Source organism: Myotis brandtii, unplaced genomic scaffold (assembly GCF_000412655.1).
Source record: "Myotis brandtii unplaced genomic scaffold, ASM41265v1 scaffold8, whole genome shotgun sequence".
In the NCBI taxonomy this organism is placed as follows: Eukaryota; Metazoa; Chordata; class Mammalia; order Chiroptera; family Vespertilionidae; genus Myotis; species Myotis brandtii.
Window position 1 is genome coordinate 8,631,745 of NW_005371219.1, and position 26,089 is coordinate 8,657,833.

General features: G+C 43.6%; 1 protein-coding gene across 1 annotated transcript in view; it reads left to right on the forward strand.

Annotated features, from left to right (window-relative positions):
• Positions 1-26,089, forward strand: part of SCML4 (sex comb on midleg-like 4 (Drosophila)) — an 88,796-nt gene that overhangs the window by 19,342 nt on the left and 43,365 nt on the right. Inside the window, exon 2 of the mRNA XM_005883824.2 lies at positions 17,473-17,686. Coding sequence (XP_005883886.1) covers positions 17,531-17,686 — 156 coding nt within the window. The 5' untranslated portion in view covers positions 17,473-17,530. The remainder of the gene's footprint in view (positions 1-17,472; positions 17,687-26,089) is intronic.

Sequence of the window (26,089 nt, forward strand, 5' to 3'; positions counted from 1 at the left end):
AGGAGAAGAGGGAAAGGTCCCTTCTTATTTGCAGTGTCTCCAATGCCCTCTGTTGACGGCCCTGATGTCCCGCCTGGCAGAGAGACACGTAGTTTGTAGGATCCAGTACCACAGAGGAGGGCAAAGAAAGGTGGGTTTGTCGCTGACAAGCAATACTTTAATAAAGTGGCACAAAAAAAACATACATAAAAACCCCCAGTACGTTCATCTCCCCCTTTCTGAATCCTGCTGAGACAGCATCAGTGGGGGGTGGCTGTTAGGCAGAGAAAAATTGTGAGGTTTCAAACGTTCTCCTGGTTTTTGGATTCTGGGGCCCTGAAAGAGTCGAAGTCAAAGATAAACAAGAAAATAGAGGAAATTGTTTGGGAGCTGGGCAAATCGCAGGCAAACTCAACGTGTATAAAGCTGCAGGTCAGTTCATTCCCGGTAAAACGGAATAACCACAGAAGAAAGGGCTTGCAACTCTGGGGCATAAACAAGACTAAGGAAAAAATGATGCTCCATTCTCCACTATTCTTCTACACATAGTTCCTGGAGTACAATTTTAAAAGTACACGTACAAAGAAGCAAAAATATGTTACTCATGATTAAGAAAAAAACATAGACAACAGGAACATATCTACAGGTGGCCCAGCTATTGGAATGATCAGATAAATATTTTAAGATAACGATTATAAATATGTTAAATAATATAAGAAAAAATGGATATTTTACGAGAGAAATGGAAACTAAAAATAAATAAAAACAAGTAGAAATTGAAATTCTAGAACTAAAAAGGAAACTATAAGACAAAACACTTCTGAGAAAAACTAAAGAAGTCATAAATAAAAGGAGAAATATACAATGTGTTTGGATTATAAGACTCAAGATTGGCCAAATTTCAATTCTCCCCAAGTTAATTTATAGGTTCAATGCATTCCCAATCAAAATGCCAGCAGGTTTACGACACTTATATAAAAATTTACATGTAAATTATGAAATAAACGTGAAAAAGGAAAATAAAGTTGGAGGACTCACACTACCTGATTTTAAGACTTATTATAAAGTAAATGAGAGTTTGGTATTGGCATAAGTATAGACAAATATTTCAATGAAATAAATGGTCCAGAAATAGACTCAAATTCATATGATTAATTGATTTTGACAAAGGTGCCAAAGCATTTCAATGGGAAAAAAAGTATTTTCAACAAGTTGTGTTGGAATGATTGGATGTCTGTATGTGGGAAGAATGAATCTTGAACCTTTTCTCACACCACACACAATAATTAATTTGAGATGAATCATACACCTTAAACAATAATCGGTAAAACCACAAAGCTTTTTAAATTAGAAGAAAACAGAAGAATATCTTCACGACCGTGGGATGGGAAAAAATTCTAGGAGAGGGCACACAAACTACTAATCATCAAACAACAGGTTGCTATTTTTTACTTCATAACAAGTTTTTAAAAATCTGCTTATTATCAATGATTTGCTCTCATCATTGATGTTTCTATCTCCCTACCCCTTCCTCTCTGAAATCAACCACAATATATTTTTAAAAAAGAACAAAAGTATATATAACAATCTGCTTATTAAAAGACACTATTTGAAGAGCGAACAGGCAAGCCACAGACTGGGGCAGAAGTTTTGCAGTTACTGTATAGAAGACAAAGGACTTGTATCCAAAATATGTAATGAACTTCTATAGCCCAATAATAAAAAAGGCAATAAATATTTGGGCAAAAATTTTAAACAGAAGATACACAAATGGCCAATATACACATAAAAAGGTGCCCATCACGTTGTCTGCTCATCTAGGCAATACAAACTAAGTTCCACCCCCTAGACCAGGGGTGGGCAAACTTTTTGACTCGAGGGCCACAATGGGTTCTTAAACTGGACCGGAGGGCCGGAACAAAAGCATGGATGGAGTGTTTGTGTGAACTAATATAAATTCAAAGTAAACATCATTACATAAAAGGGTACGGTCTTTTTTTTTTTAGTTTTATTCATTTCAAATGCCGTAGTTTGCCCACGGCTGCCCTAGACTGACAACCAATATTGGTGAGGACATGGAGCAACTGGCTGGTGGAGTGAAGACGGTGCAACCACTGGAATACTGTTTGGCAATTCCTTATAAAGTTAAACACAACCCCATGACCCAACAACTCTAATAGGCTCTAATGTCTTTACTAAATTGGGCTGCTGAGAATTTGGGGTTCCCCCAGATAGAAGGATGCAACTCACCCTGTAAAGAAATGACAAGAGATGAAAGCAGAAAGAATGGGATCCCATCTGGTTGGTTCACAGCGAGAAAGACACCCTCCTCGAAGCAGGGAGGAGGAACCCAAATGGCCTATTCTGCAATTGTTTGGCTTGTGTTAAGTATTTGCTTTTTCATGGGTTTCCCAATTATTATTATTATTATTATTATTATTATTTTCTTTTGTTAATCCTCCCCCAAGGATATTTTTCCATTGATTTTTAGAGAGAGTGGAAGGGAGGGGGAGAGACAGAGAGAGGCAACCATCAATTGGTTGCTTCCTGCAGGCACCCCAACTGGGGCTAGGGATTGAGCCTGCAACCCAGGTATGCACCCTTGACAGGAATTGAACTTGGGACCCTTCAGTCATGGGCAATGCTCTATCCTTTGAGCCAAAACAGCCAGGGTGGTTTCCCAATTATTGGGTCTGGGTTTCATGTGCACACAGGGCTACCTGTCCTGTAGAATAATAGCCCCTGGCTGTAGTATGTGGTATGTCATTCAGTTAATCTCGCTGCTGACATAAGGAAGCCCTTGAACTATTGCTTTCCTCCTTTGGGTTAGATGGATCTTAGATAATGAGAATTCTGAGGGATCCTTCTTTTAACTGAATTTAAATTCTTGATGCAATGTGAGAGTGGACCCCACAGGAGCTGGGTTGTTGGGGACCATCATGGAAGCTGCCTGTATCTCCTGGCTCTGCTTGTGGTGCCATAGGAACCATCTGTCGCTTCTGCAGGATAAACCCTCAGTTATTTCAACTCCCATGAAGGAAAGTTCCCATGTGCCTTCTCCCCTCCTTTTGAACCCAATATTTACTTTAATTCTTGTCCCTGAAAACAAGTGTAAAACTCCAGATGTTCTGAGAACCAAGGGGTGATTGTTTCCCTTGATCTGGACACGATACAATCTATATTCCCATGAGCCTTCTGATAACATGGCCCACACCATAGTCTAAAGAAGACTTGTCATTAACTAAAAGTCCTAGATCTTTTCCACCTAGGAAAACTTTCCTGTACGTCGGGTTGTGACATTTCAGATATTCTATCTTTTTAAACTTTCATTTGATTGAATGGGTCTATCCGACTAAAAAATTTTGAGTCTTAAGTCTATCATCTGTAACATTAGCTGTCCCTCCCACACTTACGTCACCTGCTTATTTGATAGCCCTCCTGCCTTGCAAATCTTCATACACATCGTCAGAGAGAATATAACAAAAACTAAAGACTGGCAGGCCACCAGGGACAACTACAGATCCGTGCTGTCGTAGTCATGCAGCTTGGGACCCGGGTGGTGACTCATTAACTATGATTCTACCCCAAAGTAACAGCCTTCTGCTCACATTTACTATCTGCTCCATGACATTATCTTGGGAAGTTTTGTCAAATAGTTGGCGGTAATCAAAACAGCCCATAGTTCTAGCATTCCTCCGATTTCCAACCTAATTCCCACGCCCCCACCTCTGTCCAGTAAATCTACTAGTAGTTAGGTTTAGCCTGAATCTTTAAAAAAAAATTTTTTTTATTGATTTCAGAGAGGAAGGGAGAGGGAGAGAGAGATAGAAACAACAATGAAGAGAGAGAATCATTGATTGGCTGCCTCCTGGATGCCCCCTACCGGGGCTTGAGCCTGCAACCCGGGCATGTGCCCTTGACTGGAATCGAACCTGGGACCTTTCAGTCCGCAGGCCGACGCTCTACTCACCGAGCCAAACCGCTAGGGCTAGCCTGAATCTTTAAGGCAGGGGTCCTCAAACTTTTTAAACAGGGGGCCAGTTCACTGTCCCTCAGACCGTTGGAGGGCCGGACTATAGATTAAAAAAAAACTATGAACAAATTCCTATGCACACTGCACATATCTTATTTTGAAGTAAAAAAACAAAACGGGAACAAATACAATATTTGTATTTGCATGTGGCCCGCGGGCCGTAGTTTGAGGACCCCTGCTTTAAGGGAATTTGCTCCTGGGAGCCAATGTTCCGATATCAGTGATGACCAAGTTCCTTTACAGGAACTTAGCAATGTGTTTGACAATCGATTCTGTAACCGATTATTCTCATTCAGAATCCAATCTGTTTTGAAAATTGGGAGTAAAATATTGCCCATCTGTTCTTCCTGTACTTCTTTCTAGGATTTCTCAGAAATTTCCAACAGCTCTGAGACCCTATCCGTAAACTCCTGCTGGGCAGGAGGGGTATTTTGTTGGAGTCTAGAGAGGTTTAAGCTCACTGAAGTGAGTGACAGCTGTCAATACCTCACCTCGCCTCAGGCAGCCGTCCCCTCTCTTATCATGTGTTCTGCCGCCTCCAGTTTGAGATCCTTCCCCTTTCTGCTCTAAACAGATGGAATAGTCTCTGAGCCGTCCTGTGAACGCCCCGGTCTACTTTAAGCAGTAGGCGAATGCTGTTCTTGTTCTTGGTCGAAAAAATCAAAGTTCACCCAAAGACACCCCCGTTTCTTTAGTGCTGTCACCCGCACTCCTCTGCACGTTGATCTCCGAGGCGACATCTCTTCCTGGCTCCTGCAGGAAGGATGCGAGGTTTGTCCTCGCTCGACCAGGCATGCCTGCCAGCTGCACCCACTTTTCTGTCTGTGCTTGTCCTGAGCCCCTTTGTATCTCCTGGTGCAAATGCCTCCCACCTAGTAAGTGTTCAATAAATATTCATATAGCTATAGGTTTTTAAAAGGTAAACTTTGAAAGCTAATTAAGAATGGATTTACCTGCTGGTGCATGGCCTCAGGAAATCTTGGAGAAGGGAGGAGATCTGGGAAATTATCCAGGAAGCCTCTGCTTGCTGACTGCTGACCCACTGGAGAGGGCACAAGACAGAGCCATTCTCTTTCATTTTCCGACCTGTCCTTTAGTAACCGACAAGTGGAAGTCCACAGGTGCATCGTGGTATCATTCCCCTCTCTCCCTTTCTTTTTATGAGTCAATCAAATCATATTTGCTGAGGACTCATTGTCTGCGAGGCCCTGGGAAGTCACGTCAGCTTTGACCCAGCCCAGGTACTGCGCGGTGATGATGACATCGCCGACTGTCTCAGGGAGTGTGCGAGGCTGCCAGGCTTTTTGGTCTTGAGGAGTCAGCTTTTAAAATGTAACATCTCCCAGCCAGAAGCAAAGGCCTTGGGAGACGATACCCTGGAATCTCAGCTGCTGACATTTACCAAGGTGTGGTAGGCAGAGGCTGGGCTGGGCTGATGGAAAGAGGCTGGGCATTACTGTGCGACTTCTGGCAAGACACGAGCCTTTCGGAGCCGCCATCTGAGCAGGGCTGACAGACGCTGTACCTGTATAATGGGGGTACTTACCAGTACTTGGCTTTGAGGCTTGTAGTGAGAATTGAACAAAGTAATGTGTGTGTGTTTGTATACTTCATTAGTTTGTTTGTTATTCAGCCACTATTTGTTGCCTTGTTGGCTCTGTGAGCTGGGCCCTGTGTGTAACTGTGGCTGCTAAGGACCGCACCCCAAGCAGAAGGACACAGTGTGAGGGAAGTCGCAGACCAGGGCTGGAGGGGTCGGGAATCCTGCCTCAAGGGCTGTGCCGGGGGACCCAGGGGTAAACTTGCTGCACTGCTGTGGGCTGGCCAGCCTGGGCCACAGAGGCCTCATCTCTGTGCCCAGTGGCCATCCCTCCCCGCTGGACTGAGTGTGGTATGGCTGCTTCTCCTTCTCAGGGGACTTGCTAGTGTCACCAAGCTCAGAGCCGTCCTGGGACACTGAGACTGAGGAGCCGTGTGCTGACAACACAGACATGGAGAATCCAGCTGCACAACACGCCAGTGTGTGTGTGTGTGTGTGTGTGTGTGTGTGTGTGTGTGTGTGTGTATGTCTGGTGGGTGGTATTGAGAAGATGCCATGACCTGTAGGTGGTCTGCTTCTCTTTCCTCCTTCTGAGAGTGTCTGGGACATCTTCATGCCCTGAGTGGGCTGGCACATGATAGGTGCCCAGAAAACATTTGTTGACTAATGGAAGGGATGAGTAAGAGGAGAAAAGTCTGTTGCTGGCCAGCGCTTCTCTTTTGGGGCTAAGAAGTTGCTTTTTGGCCCTGGTCTTGTAGTATTTCAAAGGCTACGGGGCCACTAAGCTGTGTGGCCATTGGGATCACTGGTCAGGTCCCCCGCATGTCCCTGGGGGGCTGATGCCCTGACCGCACCTAACAGGACAATGCAAAGCCTTTGTGATCCTGGTGATCAGAAGCGAATCAGCATTACATCTGGTTTTCCTTCCTTCAGTTGGAAAGTTTTCTGGTACTCCTTGTCCCAAATCCTTTCTCCCTTCACCCATTCTATCCCTGACCTCGGTAGTTCGCATTCCTAGTATTGAAGACCCTGAAGTTTTCCTTTGTAAAATAAGGGAGAGAGTGACCCTTGTGTGTAGTGACTGCATGTACGGATGATGGATCGTGACAGTGCCACGCACCAGGTACCCCCCCTTTCCTTCTAGACACTCAGCTTCCTTCAGATCTCTGACCCCCCCCTCCTGCCGCCCATGCCAGGGTGTCAGTAACAGCACCCCTGGTCCCCCCGAGGCAGGTATAATCTAGCTGGGAGGCAGGGCTATTGCGATGCTCTGCTGGAAGGGCGGAGGAACATGGTGTTTTCTGGATACATTCGGGTGTATTTCATTAGCTTGGTAAGTAGAAATCAATGATTTTGTATCGTGTTGTCTTTGGGGCCCCTGCAAACAAGTTGGTTGGGAAATAGAGTTCCTATCAGCTCCCTGTTCTTTGCAGAGGGAATAAAAGATGAGAATCATTTGTCTGGGAGTGGCAGCAATTTATGTCACACAAGGCTCGACAGATATGATGGGCTCTCACAGCCATTTTCCCATTGGATCCCCAAGGCAGCCGGTGACGTGACCCTGGCAAGTACTGGTGTCTCATTCAATAGGTCAGGACACCGGTGCCCAGGAATCATGCTGCTACTCTACCTACTTCTCACTGCGACTCAAAGCCACTCTCCTGATCCTTGCTTGCTGGCTTCCGGTCACTTTCTCCTCCTACTGGCCCCTCGACCATGGAAACATGGTCCTTGTCTATTGGGGAAGCAAAAATTTCAGCTACCAAACATGGAGAAACAAACTCAGTTTCAAGATAACCATGTGCTTGCTCTTGACTTTCACTTCTAAAATGCATCTCTCCTTGACTTGCCCAAGAAGTGAGGGCATTGGTTTCTGGGTTGCTGTCACTTGTTTTCTGCGGACTGCTGTATCATGTATACATGAGTCCAAGGTGGTGTTTTTCATAGTGAGTTCTTCGAGGGCAGACATTGGGTTGCTAGTCTCTTTACATAGCACTAGAGAGAGCCTTAGATACTTCAAGGTTTTGCAAAGACTATCATTATGAAGATATCATAGTTACACATTTCTCTACTTTAGTCTAAACAATCATGATTGTTTGAAAATGTTTGTGTTGGAAATGTCACTGCCTAAAGAAGCCGTGTGTGAAATCCTTGAGAAATTCACAAATCCCCAAGACTGGTGGATGGATTTGCATTGTGTGAGGTGTTGACTTAGAGAGCTGTGATTTGTGTTATATGAATCTCATTGTTTTCATGTTAAAGCTTTAAGAAGTTTTCTCAGCAAAGTATTTTTAAGAAATCTAGGTGTACAATTGGTTTATGTTACAAGAAAATCATCTTGAAAAGAGACTTTCTTTGTAGATAAAGATTATGCCAGAAACAACCAAAACACCAAACCGCCAGTACTTTCTCAAAACTAAATGTGAAGTATAAATAGAGAACAAAACAGGAAATAGTGGTTTGCAAAAAAAGAAAAAAGAAATACTTGTAGCTGCCCGAAAAGTGCCTTTCCTTACAGTATAGAATGCGAGTTCTGAGACGGAGTGACAGAAAGTCTGACTCCACCTCCTAGCAGAGACAAGCATCTTCTAGCAAACGCTGCCTTTATGATCTTTTAAAACATGTGGATCAGTCTGCATGCCATAGGCCCTGACTAAGGAAGGGTGTTCTTCTGTCCACCCAGTCATCACATGCTCAGCGAACTGATTGGGTTGCCTTATACCACCTAAGCTTTCATCTGCCAGTGTTGTCTCTTCATATCCTAGACACTTGGGAGATGTGGCTCAAAGGGTTAGGTTTCCCTCTTGTCCCTTCTAACCAGCTCCATTGCCAGCTCCCCCATGCTGCCCACGCCTGACCCTGGGAAGCAGCTGTAGGGATTTGTGCCAAGAGCTCTGTGGTGGAATCTGAGTCCTTCCCACTAAGGAGTGACCTCATGAAAACTCTCTGGTCTCAGCTCCTCAACGGTAAGTCCAAGGACAATAATGCTTATTTCACAGAGTTATGAAAATCAATAGAGATGAAGTAGGTGAAGGCTCATCTTGGCAGCATGTGGTATACTGTGGCTTTAAAAAATTTTTTAAAAAATCGATTTCAGAGAAGAAGGGAAAGGGAGAGAGAGAGAGAGAAACATCAATGATGAGAGAGAATCATTGATCCACTGTCTCCTGCATGACCCCTACTGGGGATCAAGCCCACAATCCTGGCATGTGCCCCACTGGGAACCAAACCGTGACCTCAACCATTGAAGCACACCAGCTGGGCGGTACACTGTGTCTTGTTGGGGAGGCCTTATTTTTGGAAAGTGGTTATCATGGGATAGAGTTCTGAGCCTGATGGTAACAAATGCCTGGGTCTTGTTGCCTCAGTATGGAGAGTGGGGGAGTCCTGGAGGAGGGGATGGCCTACTGATCATCCATGCATTCATTCTTCCATTCATTCATACATCCTTGGTTTAGTAAACATTTGATAAGATGTGCCAGATGCTGAATTACTAGTAGGTGGGATACATTGATCAAGACATAGCACCTCCTTCAAGGAGCTCATGTATATCGGGAGAGATAGAAAATGATACCAATAAATAGAATGACATGTTGGAGGTGCTGTGATAGAAATTGTTCCATCATGGCCACAGGGAAGGATGGAATATAAACATGCTGTCCAGGCAGAGCTGTGGACAAGGAGCCTCGGGAAAGCCACCTCCTGAGGAACACAGTCTTTGAAAGTGACTCCTTTTCACCTGGCCCCGGGGAAAGGCCTCCCACTTCAGGCAGAAGCTGATGCCTTTTGGGGAGAGGTAGAGCTCTCTCTTGAAGAGCTGAGCAAATGCCCCTTTTCTGAATCCACCTTAGAGAAAACTGAGCGGGCACCAAGTTAGAAGCTTCTTGGGAGACCCGTGTGATGCGCTTGCCTTGAGCTCTCCTTCTACCTGCATTCAGATGGGAAGCATGTCAGTGTCATTATTATGTTCAAGCCCAGGAGAACCTCCTGGAATGAGAGAAGAGTAGGTTTTGGAGGAAATCCTCAGGGGCTACATACAGGGGGCCCCTTCAGCTTGGATGTCCTCTGGGGTCAGCAGTAAGGGAGAGGGTGCTAAGATCCTGCAGGGAGTGCCAGGTGGCAAGGACCTGGTGAGAGTGAGGTGGAGAGGAGCTGGCAGGCCCCAAGCTCCAACTTCCCTTTCAGGTCCTTGACCCTAAGAATCTTAGTCCCTCGGGACCTCTTCTCTCCAAGTATCCTGGCTCTTTGGTCTTCATTCTCAAGACACTAGTTGCCTCAGAACTGCCCTCCTGCCACACCATATCTCTTCTCCCCTCCTAAGTAGTGAGCTTCTCAAAGGCAGGAGGGACGTGTAGGGGACTGGCTCCACCAGGGCAGCCTGGCCACATTGCCTGGCTCCCCATAGGCCACACAGGCAAGGCTTGCCCACAGCTGACCTAAAGCTGACCCAAGTCTTCTCAGAACCCCTGGGATCCTCCCAGAGTAGGGGTGCACAAGAGCTGCTACAAGGCCATTTGCTACCCTCCTCCCATGTCTGTCCAGGAGGCTTTTGTAGGACAGTTTCTTCCTGGTACTGATGAGCAATGAGACATTGCCTGGCCCTCCCTTACCGGGCAGCTGTGGGCTACGAAATTGCTTCACTGCAGCATGGTGGCTCCTCAGCACCAGGGTGCCACACCACTCGTGGCTTCACCTGGCCCCTTTGGTTTCTGTGTTGTCTTGTGGGGTAAGAGTAGGTCTCTTCTTGCTTTTGCTGTCTATGTAAGTAAGAAACTATCTAAATCTAAGAAGGGCTTCTAGTCACTTTATATACCTGAGAGTTGTGCTTGACAGGGAGCTTAGCGATCTAGACTGTATAGATGGGAGTCTGAGGCCCAGAGACATTAAGTGACTTGTCCTCATCTGTCAGCTGATTAGGAGTAGAGCCAGGACTGGGGTCCAGCCCTGAGGTCCAGGGTCATTTTCACCACCTAATACTATGCCTCATGTGCTATGAATGCCCACTGAGATGGTTGCTGGTCTGGTCAGGTCACATGCACACAACCATGGCACAAGCGGAGTGCAGCACCCACGGACTGGCTGTTGCCTCTCAGTCCTTTCAGGGTCCAGAGCGCCTGGCTAGCCTGCCTCCCTGCAGCCAGCCCTGGCCGACCAGTCATGCAGATGGCAGAGCCACTCACTCTAGAGTGAGAGAGAGTAGATTAGACTTATTCATTTGTTTGGTTTTTGAATGCACACAAAATACAAGAGGTAGGAACCAGCACACAAAGAAAAGTCCCTTTCCCTTTCCAGCTCCTAGAATTCCAGCCGCTGCTGCCTATCTCAAAGATGACTCCTACAATTTAAAAACACTTCCAGAGATATTTTATGCATATGAGCATACATGCATGCATATGTGCTTATGCATTTGTAGCATGTATCTTCCTCACCTACCATATGGTAGCATGCCATCCATGCTACAAGATAAACTGAAACATTGATCTTGAAGACCATTCGCTCTCATTTTTCTTAGCTATGATTCTGCTGGCCACAGGCACGGCAGACAGCATCCTCTCTCCTGCCTCCTCCAGGTCCCTTCTCACAACCATGCATGTAGGCATGCTCCCAGGTGTGGCCACAGGTAGGCAGATTCTATCTTTTGAGGAAGTAGGAAAGGTAGCAAGTTTCCAAAGGAGGCTTTCTTACAAGCTTCCCATTCTGCCGGGTCATTAACCGACCCGCCATCCTTTTCCATGTCTGTCTGTCGGGATCTAACTAGGAACTCTCTTCAGCATTTAAGACACTAGGAATTTAATTCTGGGAAATGGTCGTATGATGATGAAAAAGCCCAAACAGGAGACTGGACGATTAGCCACAGTCCCTGCGGTTGCAGCCACCTCTAGGCTAGAGGCGCAGAGGAAGGAGGGGTGTAGCAGAAGGTAGGGCCAGGTCACCCAACAGGGTGTGCAGCATGAGGCTCTCCAGTGGGAGCTAGCAAAGCAAAGAGAGAGGGCGACAGCTTCCCTTGTCTTACCCATGCCAACCCCACCCTCCAAACTCAGACCAGCACCCCCTTTGGGCAAACCCAGCAAGCAGCTGTCAAGAAACCTTGGAAGACAGCTCGGGGGTGGAGGTGGGGGTGGGGGGCTGCTCCTTTCACACAGAGAATTGCAGGAGCAGGAGGAGGGATGGAGCTGAGGGAGACAGGCCGAGGGCCAGCCCACAGAGTCTCTCGAGGGCTGTCTTCTGAAAGGATGTCACCTGAAGGGGAAGGCCTGTCAGTGTGGTGGTCAGGGTGCCTGAAAGAAGGTGGCAGCCAGTCCCTCCTGGGCCCGCACCTGCTTTCTCTTGCTCTCTGAAGACCACGTGCTGAGGAGCAGCTGTGGCTGAGGAGCAGCTGCGGCTGTGGGCACAGGTGGGGGCGGGGGGGGGGCTAGAGTGCGATGCGGTTTCTCTCTTCTTCCTGTGCTGGATGAGGAGAGGGCAGATCCCAGCAAACAGGGAGATTTAGGGAACAGCCCAGCCGGTGAATTATTCATAGCTCTGTGGTGTGCTGTCTCTCATGCTTTCAGACACTGTAACATTTTTCCAAACCCTGCAGGTGGTAATGGTGTTTCTCCCACTTCACTACACATATTCTCTGCTCTTGGTTTATGTGTGTTTCCTCCTCCCCCTTAAATATATGAGGCTCGGCTCTCTGTCACCATCTGCTGCACCTCCAAGTGTTCTTTTATGGGCGCAGGGCAGGTTCCAGTGCTGGGAGACTTTTACACGTTCCACTAAGGGCAGGATGGACTCTAGCACCTGCCTTCACAGCAGGAGGCCCATCATAAGGAGGCAGGAAGCCCCCGGCAGCCCCCAAACCACAGGGCTGAGAATCCTACCTGGGACGGAGGAGGCACCTGTGTGTTGAAGTCTCAGGTGCTTATGGGCACACCCGGAAGCTTCACCTCCTGGGGCCGAGAGAGAACAAGTCCGCACTTGACAGCGCCTCTGAAGACATCTGACGGACTCAGCACCTTTGAATGTTCTATTGGACCCACTGTTACCTGGTTATTGTTTGGGACAACTGGGGCTTCTTGTTCCCGAGTCAATTCCCATTTTTCCAGGAGAAGTTGGCTTATTTACAGTTTCTTTGTACTCGTTCATGTCAATTTAGACAGGTAGAGACTTAATAGGACAAAATACCTGCGGATAAGCTTTCCCCTACTTATTAAAATCAGCAAAAATAACTGACATTTTACTCTATTCACCCTTCTTTTACATGAAAATGATTACAACTAGAGTTTTGTGCACCTTACCATAGTCTTCTGAGTCTCATAAAGAACTCTTAGCCTTTCACAAACAATTACTTCAACTCACTACATTACCATTGTTGTTGTTGCTGTTGATTCATAAATTGTTACAATTTGCTTCTTTGTCCTCTTAACACTACCCCTGACACTCTTTTTTTAAATTAAATTTATTAGGGTGACATTGGTTAATAAAAATTATATAGGTTTCAAGTATATAGTACATTCTCTGTGTGTTCACCACCCCAAGCCAAGTCTCCTCCCATCACCAGTCATCCCCCCTTTACCTTCTTCTGCTACCCACCCGCTTCCCTCTGGCAGTCACCATACTGCTGTCTGCGTCCATGAGTCTTTCTTTCTTTTTTCTTTGCTTAATCCCTTCATCCTTCTCACCCTCCCCTCTGACAACTGTCAGTCCACGATACCCTGGATATTCTTAAATCATCAGAGAGAAACATGTGAGCACTAGGTAGGAGTGAGTACAGATGAGTGCTGGCTTTGCTTCTGTTGGCCCAATTTTAGTGTCAGAACTGGGAAAAATGTATATTAAGAGAATGTATTTCCTCAATTTAACAGAACATATTGCTGTCCCTCTTCTTCTGGTATGAGGTTTCCATTGACCATCAAGGTGTTCGTTGATATTGATGTATTTACACCCAGAATTGAAAATACCTCTGAGCCCAGCTGTGGGCTGTCAGCCCAGATGAGACGGGCAGACTCCCTGGTGAATGGTGTTGCCACAGGTGCCAGGTGCACTCTGTGGGTGCAATATTGCACCAGGTGCTGTGAAAAGCAAAGTGACATATGAAATACGGCCCATGGCCTCCAGGAATGTACAGAAATCATTTATGTGGGCGAAACAATGAGAAAATGATATAAACCATCATTTAACCAGCACTTGCTGAAACTGGTGGTGCAAGCAATAGATGGTGACGGAGTTGAGAGAAGTGAGAGTGTGAGGAGAAGCAGGAGGGCTTGGGCCACCTTGAAGAATGGCTGAACTTTAGATAAATGCCAAGGTGCATTCTTATCACTGGAAACCACCTTCCACACAGAATTAAGCATCCTGTGGAGCATGGTGTTAGGTTGTATATGAGGCTGCTGACAAAAGAATCACAATAGAGACACTGGCATGTGGGGAATTTAACATGGTGCCCATGAATGAGAGAAAATAGGATTGTTGTCCTTTTGAAATGGCAGTGAGAAAGAGCATTATAGCAAAGCCAGAAACCCATTCCATGCAGTTCACAGAAGGAAATACTTTAGAGTCCGTTAGGAGTCTAGAGACCCTTGTCACTTCTACCTCTTAATGCTTTTAGAAACAACAGAAGGCCAGTGATCCTGCGTCCTGTCTGGCTGGCCCATCCTTCTCCATGTACCACCAAATGCCCCTGCACATACCTGTTCCATTGCCAGCTCTGTGCATTTAGCTTGCTCTGCTCGGCCTGGGAATATCCTGACTCTGGTGTCACCTTCGTGTGCTTTCCTCTTCCCACTGCTCCCAACTGACTTTCCTCCATGGTGTTCTCACAGCATTTCATATGAAACCTCTGTGCTACTATCTATCTCACATATTATTATTGTCTCTCTACTTGTCTGCTTCTTCATAGTTGGTGAATACGTTAGGAGATGTACCTTATGTATTTTCATCTGTAATCCAAGTGTCTAAGCACAGTATTTTACACTCACTGTGTAGTCAACAGATATTTGTTGGATGAATTGATAAATGAATGAGTGAATGAATGAGTGGATACATGATTACATGCCTCAGGATTGACTCCTAGGTGACTCCATGGCATTGACATCTGCTTTTGGATTTGGTCATTCCTTGTTTTTGACCTTGATAGAGCTACCATTAATTTACATGCATTAAATTGGCAAGACGAACAGGTAAAATGTCATCCCTAAATTCGTAGACCAGATCTTAGTTTCTCTTGGTTTCAGTTGTACTATTTCTAGCCAAGCCTTGTTTTGATCAGAAAAGGGAGACCTGGGAAACCAGCTGCAAATCACTTGATTTAATACGTCAAGTCATCATTTAACAACTTCATAGAGGCAAAACTTGGCGATCCAGAGACTCGATGATTAGGCTGTACTAGGAGCAGAATCTTCTAATGTTTGCTAAAGCTCTTTGCTCCAAGGTGGCTTCCAAGTGCACAACTGAAAGCAGAGAAACTCAAAGATCTCATGTCCACCTCCAGGGCTGTGACAGTTCTGAAATGATTTGTATTCTTGGTTGTATCAAGTTGTGTGTCCATGGCTAGGATGTCTTTGGAGAGTATTTGAGGTCTTTGGAGATGATGGGAAATCTTTGGGGAAGGGCAGTAATCCAGCTGCCACCTGACCCCACCTGGAAGGAGGTGGTATTAAGGAGGGTGGTTGCCTCTGTTTTTGCTTTCTTCTTGGTACCATTTTTTAAACCATAGGTAGAAAAACAGTATAAAAAATTAGCAATGAGGGAATAATTCCCATTCTATGGAAGTTTCTATTGGAAATGTGTACTTCTTATTCAGCCTTTTTTGTTTTCTTGTTTTCTAGTGGTTTTGGCTTTTGATCCCCTGGTCACTGCTTTAATACCCCAAATTGTTACAAAAAGGCAAAGATGATTTTATCACCAGAAATATCAGAGAAGACTTCTTTCTATGCCTGAACATATGCAGATTTATCTATATCTATATACATAAAAAGATATGACTAGAATCCTACTATATATACTATTTTGCAGTGTTCATATATGCATGAGTGTATGCATACATGCATATATACTTAAAATTACAAAGTATTCTATTTTATGAATGTGAAATAGTTTACAAAACTAAGGCTGTTTGGAAAGATATTTTGCTTGCATCCAGTATTTCACTATTATAATTAATATGCAAAAAATATCCTTGGCCACATATCTTTGTGTTCTTCCCAGATTATCTTCTTAAGAGAAATCCTTAGGAATAATATAGCTGGATCAGGAAATGTGCATGTGTGAGTTTTAAAGAGATTTTCAAATTGTCCTCCAGAAAGGTTGGCTAATTTCTACCCCTGCCAACTGTAAATAATAGTGTCTATTCCTCTCCCCCCTCACCAATAGAGTATTGTCAGGGTTATTCACATTTATCAGTCTGAGAGTCACAAATGATATCAGTTCACTTTTTGGGGAGGTTACCAGTAAAGTTTAAAATCTTTTCTTGTGATAATTGGCCATTTATTTCTGTTTATCCTCTGTCTTTCACATTTTTAAATCAGAGTTCTTATTTTCATTGTAGTAATTTGAAGAAATTCTTTGTATTAACCTTTTGTTGACCCAAATGTAGCAAATAGATTCCTCAGATTTTCAAGATTTTACTTTTACTATATGAAGACATTTGAGTTCTATGTAGTCATGTCTATCAATCTTTCCATCATACTCAGATTTCCTAAGTTTTCCACCAAAATTAGAGAGTGCGTCACCACCTCAAGAGTATAAAAACTCAGTCTGGTTCCTGCATACTGCCCAGACAGGGTGTAGGGACTGCTTCTATCATCTTTCCCAACTCTGCCTGCAGCCTTTTGAGCAAGAGCCTCTCATTTCCACTGTTAGGTACCACTGATTCTCAGAAATTAATTTTATTACCTGACATCATTCCTGAGTAAAAGTCAAAAGCTCTATCTCATTTGCCACATTCTAGGGACTCTGACTCCTGAGCTCATGATATCTGTTGTGTTCTCTGGGTTGGGGATGAGCAACAAGCTCTTGCTGAAAGATTTGCCAACTGTACTTGAGAAGCTTATTGTTGGTATTTTTAATTCTAAAAATATTATAGTATGTGGTACTATTCACTTGGAAGAGTGGATTTTCACATGGTGAACAGTTACCCAGAGTCCCGCCATCTTTGCCATTGGTAACATTTTAGCATGTTTCCTTTTACTTCTTCACCATATACATTTTTGTGTAATTGAGGTCATGTTTATGTGCAATTTATGTGATGCTTTTTCACTCAACACCATATTATTAAGGGTATTTTTAAAGGCTTTTAACTAGTTGATTGTTTCATTCTGTAGATAAATCAACTATTCCCCTATTGTTTGTTATTTAGGTTGTGTCCATTTTATTTTTGCAATTACAAATCAGGTTAAAATAAATATTTCTGTATGTAAATCTCTGCCCACAATTGGATTGAGGGATATAACTGACTTTTAACACAATTAATTTTCACTGTTAAATTTCATTCATGGGGAAAAAAGGTTGTAACAATTCACAACCCAACCAAAGGGATAGGAGTGAATATGAGAGAATGATTATGTCTCTTTAATACTATTATTATATCAGTGCAAAGTTGAACTAACTGGGGAAACTGAGACATGGATAGATAAACTTGTCTTGTTGCTGGTAATGCTATCAATTGTGTTTGGCATTGGGAATCTGTTGTCCTCTCCATCTAGCCAGTACCTTTCCTACTGCACTAGAGACCCATGGAAATGTGCTATCCTTGAAATTAGACCAGGAGCTCAACAGCACCATAAAAGCTCCTCGTGGTGCCTGGCTCTCTCCTGTATTTGGTCTTCCCCTCCAGTAAGGGGTGGTATGGCCAAAATCACCAAACCGGATCCATGTTTGCCTTGCAAACCAAACAAACACTTCTGTTTCTGTTTTGCTTTGTGTCTGGATGGATTCTTAGCGCCTCTTCTGCCTGTGAGTGATTTGTCACTTCTTCTGCAAGACTGGCACCAGCAGAAATGCAGTCTCAGAGGACCCCTGGGAGAAAGCGAGGCCGACCCCCACTTCACTCAACGCCTGTGAAGATGGCAGTTCATAACCTTTATTCTGCGTCAGCTGGCTCGTTACCGGCAGTGAAGATCCCAAAGAAAAGAGGGCGGAAACCTGGGTACAAGGTATGGCTCCATCACCTCCTTTCTCCAAAGTGCTATCGGGCTGGGGCACGGGTGCGTGGGCAGAGCTCCGCTGGGGAATGTGAGGAAAGGTGGGGAGCTGGGTAAAGGCAGGATCAATGCCTTTCTGTCAATGGAGCTGTAAGGGACGTGGCCCCGTGGTTACACCATGCATGCTGTTGCTGTCATGTGCATTTCCACAAGTGGACAAAGCAAATTACACCAGATGGGGGAAGCTGTAAGGCGAGACCACTTTAGGGTCAGAGCTAAAGACACATTATGCAGTCTCACATCTAAATTAATGTTTCGGACACCGAGCTTCCCCTGACTGCCTTTTGGGGCGGCTCTGGAAACCACTTCCCAGAACTCATTTGTCATTTATTTTAGTAGAAGCAGATGATGTCCCCGAGTCACTTACACTAATCATGAGAGCAGGCTAGTGTCAAAGGACACAGACGAGTTTTCCCCACTAGAGCCTCAGTCAGGGGACTCATCCTGAAAATGCTGGGTGTGAACTCATGGTTTCCTGCTTGTAAAAGGTATTGACGTCATTTGGCTCCAAGGAGGTGTCTCAGGCAAAGTTAAAATCCTGTGACCCTTTTACAAATTAAGATTTGGAGAGGCTGGGGGTGGAGGGTAAATTCTCCATTGTAACTGCAGTCACATAAAGCAACCCAGACCTGCGGATGAGATATGTTTGCAGATGCTACTGGAGAGGAAAGATGAGCTTGTGCCCCATAAGCCTTTGGGCATCAGAAAATGAGCTTCAGAAGTTTCCCTTCGTTCACTTGTCTTGAAATAAAGAGCTTATGTTTCCATCTTGAGATCTGAATGCTCAAACCAAAATGCAAATTGGCAATTAACTCCCATAGATTTAGGGAAATGTATGGAAATTATTTCAGGTCAGCAGAAAGACGAAGCTTCCGAAGAGCTGGTTATGAATTCAGCCTTTATCCCTTTGGTTCTCTGCAGTTCTTCCAATTGCTGGAAACGAAAAACGGTAGGTGGGGGGAAGTGACTCAAAGTTGTTTGGGGGTTGTTGGTTTTAATAAAAGTTTTTAGGTAGAGTCTTTTGTCACTGGTTATTTTTAAAAAAATATTTTTATTAATTTCAGAGAGGAAGGGAGAGGGAGAGAGAGATAGAAGCATCAATGATGAGAGAGAATCATTGATTGGCTGCCTCCTGCACGCCTCCAACTGGGGATCAAGCCCACAACCCGGGCATGTACCCTTGACCGGAATTGAACCCGGGACCCTTCAGTCCACAGGCCGATGCTCTATCCACTGAGCCAAACCAGCCAGGCCTGTCACTGGTTATTTTTCTAATGAAGGGAGCCCCCTTCTCCTCATGGTCACCACACCTTCAGAACTGTGTCTCTGAAGCTGGCCCGGGGCAGGTCTCCTGCTCAGCTACCTGCACAGTGGCCCACAACTGGGAATTGCATCTGGAAGGCTGGACCGGGCAGCCTTTCTGTTTATAGAGCCAGGGAGCAAATCCAGGAGCCGAAGAAGAAACACACTGAAAACTTTTCTCTTCTGTTTGGCCTTTCTCCTACTCCCCTGGGAGTTGTGACCCAAGAATGAAAATTACTGACAGACACAGCATTTCTGGAGCCAGGAAAAATGGAAATTCACTCCATGGAATGAACCCGACTTTGCAATTTTCCTGTCTCCTAAAAAGGGCAGTTTTCAATGCTCCTAACACTCAGAGACACCTCAGGGCAGGAAGAAAGCTTTGGGGATGCTAAGTAGGCGCTGCAGGCCCTGCACTAAGTGGGCAGGTCTCACGCCCACGCCTCACAGGGTTTTGCTTTGGGGACAACGGGCCACAGCTCTTCCTTGAGTCCACCTCCCATACACTTGGGGAAACGGGTGGGAATTATTTCAGGCCAGCAGCTCCCAGACAGCTCCCCAAGTGTCAGAGAAGAATGGCTCCAAACCAGGTGCCCGTCTGCATGAAGTTCCGACCCACTCATGACCTGGGGAAAATAAGAACCATCTGAAAGGCTCATAAAGCCAAAATGATTCCACTTAAAGGATTATCCTTTACTCTGACATATCTGCTTCCTACTATTTTGGTGTTAAAGTTTATTTTATTTTATTAAGTGTTGTATGTTGTCAGGATTTGCTAATTTTAAAAAGGTCCTATTTGGCGAAATAAAGTTGGCAAACTATTAAGTCTCTCCAGTTTTATGTTGACAGTTTCTTAGACCCTGAAGCCCCCTTTACTATTAACAAAAAGGTTTTAATTGTGGAGAAGCTAGCAAGGAAACTATACGGTTTCATTACATTTACCAAATAATCACTAATTTGGCAATTTTAACAATCTGGGACACAGTTGCGGAGCCAGAAGTTGCTAAAAAATGCTGAGCAAGCAAAATAAGATATTACTTGGTCTACTCTTAAAGTTCTCGTATTTTATTACTAAGAAAATGCTTTCAAGCCCTCCCTGAGTTTGTTTACTTTACTGTAGACACATTTCTTACAAGCTAGATTATAGCAGTTTATTAATAGCCTTAGATTTGAAGGGGATGATGTTTGGGGGGAGAAGACTACACACACAGCTGGACACCGAGGGGATAATAATAATTATCATCATAATTCTATGATAATGTGTTAATAATATAGAACAATAAAGTATGCAATAATATTACCATTATAAAATAATAAATAACATAATTTTGTCATACCAGTAATAACATTATGACATATTTATACTACCAATATTATCATAATAAGAAGTGTTTGAGCCTTCGGCAGGGCAGACTCGGCAGACTCGCCCCCGGGAGGTTCTGAGAACAGCTGGCGGTGCTGACTGTATCACAGGTCTGTGCTGCTTGCTGTCTGTCACTTCGTGCCTGGTGCTACCCCAAGCTGCTCTGTCAGTCATGTGCTCCTGCATATGTGGAAACTCTCTATGGCCCAAGTAGGGAGCAAGCTTCTCCTTTAAGACCAATCATACAGGTGGTGACATTTAACCCCTTCTCTGAGTCTTGAGAATAACATGAGTGAATTATGGGCAGGAAAGGGAAAGTTCAACTGGCTGTCAGTGCTCCAGAGTTCACAGGTCGTGGCTCCTCCCAGGGTCCATCTGGCCACCTCTCTCTTTGCCCTGGCTGACAGCCACGTTGCTGGGACAAGCTCACTGCTGTGAGAGGATCATTATGGCTTTACTGTCCCCTTCTCATCCAAGTCAAAGGAAGCAAACACCTCTTAACATTAATTTTCTCTGAAGAGCTGTAACCTGACCACCATGCAAAAAGTTATTTTACATCTCATTTGCAGCATCTGCTATTGATTTAGGTCCTTTGTTCAGAGACTCCCCAAGGTCAACAGGTAGACTCCATGACTAAAAAAAACATCGAAGTCTTTTTTAGGAGATAAAGAGAGAGGGTCCGCACCAAGGAGAAGCCCTAGCTCCCATTCTGTAGACCCAGATGACTCCATGTCTCCACGTAGCGGGATTTTCCATTTCTGTGTCTTTATGATTGGAATTCTGATTTAAGCAGAAAAAAAGTACTGGACTTTTAAAATAGCCATTTGTCTCCAATACATAATAATAATAATGAATACTAATAGCAATGATATGTAACATTTGTTGAACACTTCTATGTTTGTGGTTCTAGCCAAAGCACTTTATGTGTATTTTCTTATTTGATCCTTGATGGTTTGATAGTAAGGGGAGTTAGAAAAACTGCAGGAATTAGGCATGAATCAACCAACCCCCAGAGCCTGAGGCCACTTACTGTCAGGCTAGCAGCCCTCTACCTTTTCACTATCTCTTTGTATTATTATTCAGATTAGTAATTATGCTTTCTGATTAAAAATAAGTAAATTATGTTCTGTCTGCTCTGTTTAATGAGTTAGAAAAGTGTAACATGTTCTAGAAAGAATTTCATTCCTGAAATATTAAAAAAATGGTTAAAATGTTCTTAAGTGTTGGCAGTTATATTATTCAGGATACAAAGTCAGCTGCTGTAATGGTGGCTTAAAGACAATAGAAGCTAATAATTTCTCATGTTAAAGTCTGGGAAGGCCATCTGGTACTGATACAATGGCTTGATGGTATTGGGGACCCAGGCTCCTTCTATATTGTTGCTCTGCCATCTTAACAAAAGTCCCTGCTTCATGCTCTTAAATGGCTCCTCCAGTTCCTACTATCCCACTCATTCAGGACAGAGCTAGTGGAAGCATGTCTTTCCCCTTTAAGGGCCCAGCCCTCAAAGTTGCATACAATCCTATACTTGCATCTAGCTGGCCAGACTTAGTTACTTAGCCTTACTTAGCTCCAAGGAAGATGGGGAAATGTAGTTCTGGGTGACCAGGTGATGAGCTAAACTTCAGGGGTTCCATTATTAAAGGAATAGGGAGCATGGATATTTGGGAACAATCAGCAGCCTTAGCTAACTAAGTACTTAAAGGACAGTCTTCTGTTTACTGGAAATTTTACTTTTAAAGAAAGTAATTTTTTAATGACTATGGGTAAACTCAACATTTTGTTTTGTTTCCCTTTTCTTATTGTCATCTCCCCTTCCACCCCAAAGTATATACTCTTGGCACTGAGTAATAAGAAGTCAAATTCACAAAAATATCAATTAGGAGAATGTTCAAATTTAAGAAGACAGGGTTTTGTTTGTTTCAATACTTCTTTGAAGCATCTTTCTAAAATGTGTTTTCATTAGAAATGTTGAATTGGCTTCAATGCTTCTTTGATTATACAGATCTTATGTGCTTTAAAATCATATATATGAGCACTAAATGCAGCTTAATAGTAGGCCAGGGAAGAATTGATATTTAATAACTTCCGGTGCCTATTTTTAAGGCCCCCCTCTTGCTGATAGTTGGTATAGAGTACCACCTGTGGTTCATGGCGGAAAATGATTACACAGGCACAAGGCAGGGGCCATTCCCTCTGGCTGCACAGTGTGCAGCACCGACGGCAGATACTCTCTCCTTGGACTTCTGTAGCCCCCCCAGTCCCCACCCCAGGGCTGGAGCGGGGGTCAGTATTGGGCTCAGCCATAGGTCAGGGGCAGTGGTATGCTGGCAGATGTTTCTAGCATTCTGAGTGTAGCTCCCGGGTGAATGTTAGCTGATATTTTCACAGATGTTAAGGAGTAAGACAAACGTAAACAGTGAAGTTGTATGTTGGAACTTCTTTCATCTGTCAAGGATGTGAGTTCTTTGCTGAATTGGATAATATAGTTTTGAACTCACAAAATATTTCAATATCTTGTCCTATTTACAGTGTAACAGCTACAGACAAGACACACTTTTAAGTTTAACTTGGATTTTTAACATTTTCTTAAATCTATAAATCAGTAAAATAATAATTTCAGTCCTAATTTGTAGCATTTATCAATTTCCAAGGTCTAAATATTCCCAATATGGCCAATTTCAAGTCACCAGTGTGATGTCTTTGAACATGGTTTTGGGAAAAGATGTGCAGCCACCCACCCTTGCATCTGTATTTCCATGCAGATGCAAATGTAGAATAATTGGAAAATGATGAGTTTTGAGTATCTATTATCTTTGTCTTTAATATACTTTAATTAATACTCTAAGTACATATATTCAGTCATTTTAAGTAATGTCTGTATTTAACATTCAACTTGCAAGATGACTGAAAATCTAACAATCATCTCTGTGGACCCATATAAGCTGGCTCCAGCTCCCCCTGCTCAGAGTTCTGCTGTGCACGATGCCTGTAGCAGGATGTCCCATGTCCCCTCTTCATCTGCAGGGCTGGCTGCTTTGACCCATGCCTGCTGATACACAGAACTTGGCCCCTCACCAGTTTCTGTAAGAAACCCAGTCACACCAAGCAATTCCTTGAAATATGTTGTCTCTACTGAAGATTGTTGGGGTCACAGGACAGAGTGGACAGGATACCACCAAATAATTCTCAGACAGATCTGGTGTTTTGAATTCCACTTTATCCAGTGATGGAGTCTTTTCTTCCCTTTTTCTTCCATCTTTCTCTGCATACCCATTGAGTACTGACTTCACTGTCTCCTCATTTGGCTTCCCTCTGTCAGGAGGAAATGCAACCATTCCTCCCAGCCCACCTCAGGTAGAGCAGCAGCACCCTGTCCTCCCTCCCTCGCCCTTCGCCCCTGCTGTACCTCAGCAGTTTCAGTGCCATTCAGGGCCCAGAGGAGAATCTGAACCCAATGCAGTGTTGGTGGGGAAAAGCTCCAGCTTTCACACCCTCTACTCACCCCATGTGCACCTCTGAAAGGCATAAGGACACCGGGCCATTCCCTTCCCACATCCAAGCATCCCCTTCTGTCTTCACTGCGATGCAAGCAGTACATTGTATTGGGATAATATGTTTTCCTAGGGAAGTTTTAGTGCAAATGCCTCTCAACTAGGATCTTAGATTTGACTGACATGTTGCCCAAGCAGGTCTCAAGGCCAAAGGATACTGGTTCCGCCTTCCTTTGGTGTTTAACCTCCCCCAAATGCAGGGAGGAAAAGGTATGAGTGGGCCCCAAAGCAAGCTGACTCCTAGGAATGGAATTAAGTTCTTGGCTACAAACTTCTTGTTATTGGAGCTGATTTGCATTTTCAACAGGTAGGTTTTTAGACCAAAATCTGAGGTTAGACACTGTCAGGTATTCAATTTCCCCCAACTCTGCTCCCTACAGCACTTCCTCAGAACCCTGCCCAGGAGATAAGGGGTATGAAGAAAGAGTAAGCCTAAAGGAGGAATCCCCAAGGAAAACTATAGGCAGGGACGTGGACAACGCTGTCCTTATCAAATAAGCATGGGGAGGGGAAAAAAGAGAGGGAGAACATGATTTTAAAAAATCTGGAGTATTAGTTTGCTAGGGCTGCTGTAACAATAAAAGAACAAACTGGGTTGCTCTATTGGCTCGGATCATAGAAATTTATTGTTTCACAGTTCTGGAGGCTAGAAATCTGAGACCCAGGCATTGGCTGGGTTGGTTCTTTCTGAAGCCTATGAGGGAGAATCGTCCCCAGCCTTTCTCTGAGCTCCTGGTGGCCGCAGGTGTTCCTTGGCTCCACAGATGGTGTTCTCCCTGTGTCTTCCCATTGTCTTTCCTCCATATGTGTCTGTCTCAGAGTCTATATTTCCCTTTTAATAAGAATAAGTCATATTGGTTAGGGCCCACTTTAATGACCTCAGCTTAACGTGATCATATCGTAGCCACTCCCTTTCCAAATAAGATCACACTCACAGGTACTGGTGTTAGGACCTCAGCATCTTTCGGGGGACACATTTCAACCCACAGCATCCAGTATGATAAACAGTCTTTGTCTTTTAACTAGGCGTTTAGTCCATTTATGTTTAAAGAAATTACTGGTAAGTTTGGGTTTAACTCTATATCTTATTTTGTGTTTGTCCCACTCATTCTATGTTTCTTTTACCTGTCTTTTCTGTCTTCTTTCATATTTTTTTAAGTTTAATTTTCCCCTACTCATTGAAAGTTAAGCACTCTGTTTTCTATTGCATTATTGGTTGCTTTAGAAAGTGCAGCATGCTTACTTACTGCGGTTTTATAAAGTTAACCTTTCTCTTACTTCTTCCTAGATAATACAAAGACCTTAGGACATTTTCACCGCATTTATGTTCCCACTTATGTATTATTGTTGTTACACATTTTAATTCTCTTTAGCTTTTATAATCCCTCAAGACATAATTATTTTTATATAGTCATTTTCATTTAGATTCACTGTGTATTTACCATTTAAATTTTTAAAATTCTTTTTTTGCATATCAGACCTTCTACCTTGGATCACTTTCCATTTGCCTGAAGTGCATCTTTTAGAAGTCCCTTTAATATAGGTCTTCTAGGGATGAATTCTCTAGTTTCGTTATCTGGTAGTATCTCTATTTTATTTTTCATTTTTGGAAAAAAATATTTTTTCTGGGTGTAGAATTCTAGGTTGTCAGTTATTTCTTGCAGCACATTGAAGATATTCCATTTGTTACAACTTTTTATATTTGCCATGTCTTTTAACCTCTCATCCATAGTTTTTATGTATTTGTCTTTATGCTGCTTTTTGGATAATTTCTCTGATTTTCAGTGTATCTTCCAGCTCACCAATTCTCTCCTCAGCTATGTTTCATATGCATTAAATCTGTCCATTTAACTTTTAATTTTAGTTATTGTATTTTTCATTTATAGAAGTTAAATTTGGTTTATTTTTCAAATTTGCAATGCTATTTTTTACAGTTTTCTGTTCTCCAGAGATATTTTCAAGTTTGTCCTTTATATCTTTATACATTGTATCGTAGTTGTTTTTGTTATATAAGTCTGATAATTGAAAATTTTAAACTATTGGTGAGTTTTTTGCTACGTGTTTTTATTGCTTATTCTTATTTTGGTTCCTTGCTTCCTTGTGTGTTTGGATATTTTGGATTGTGCTATTCATTCA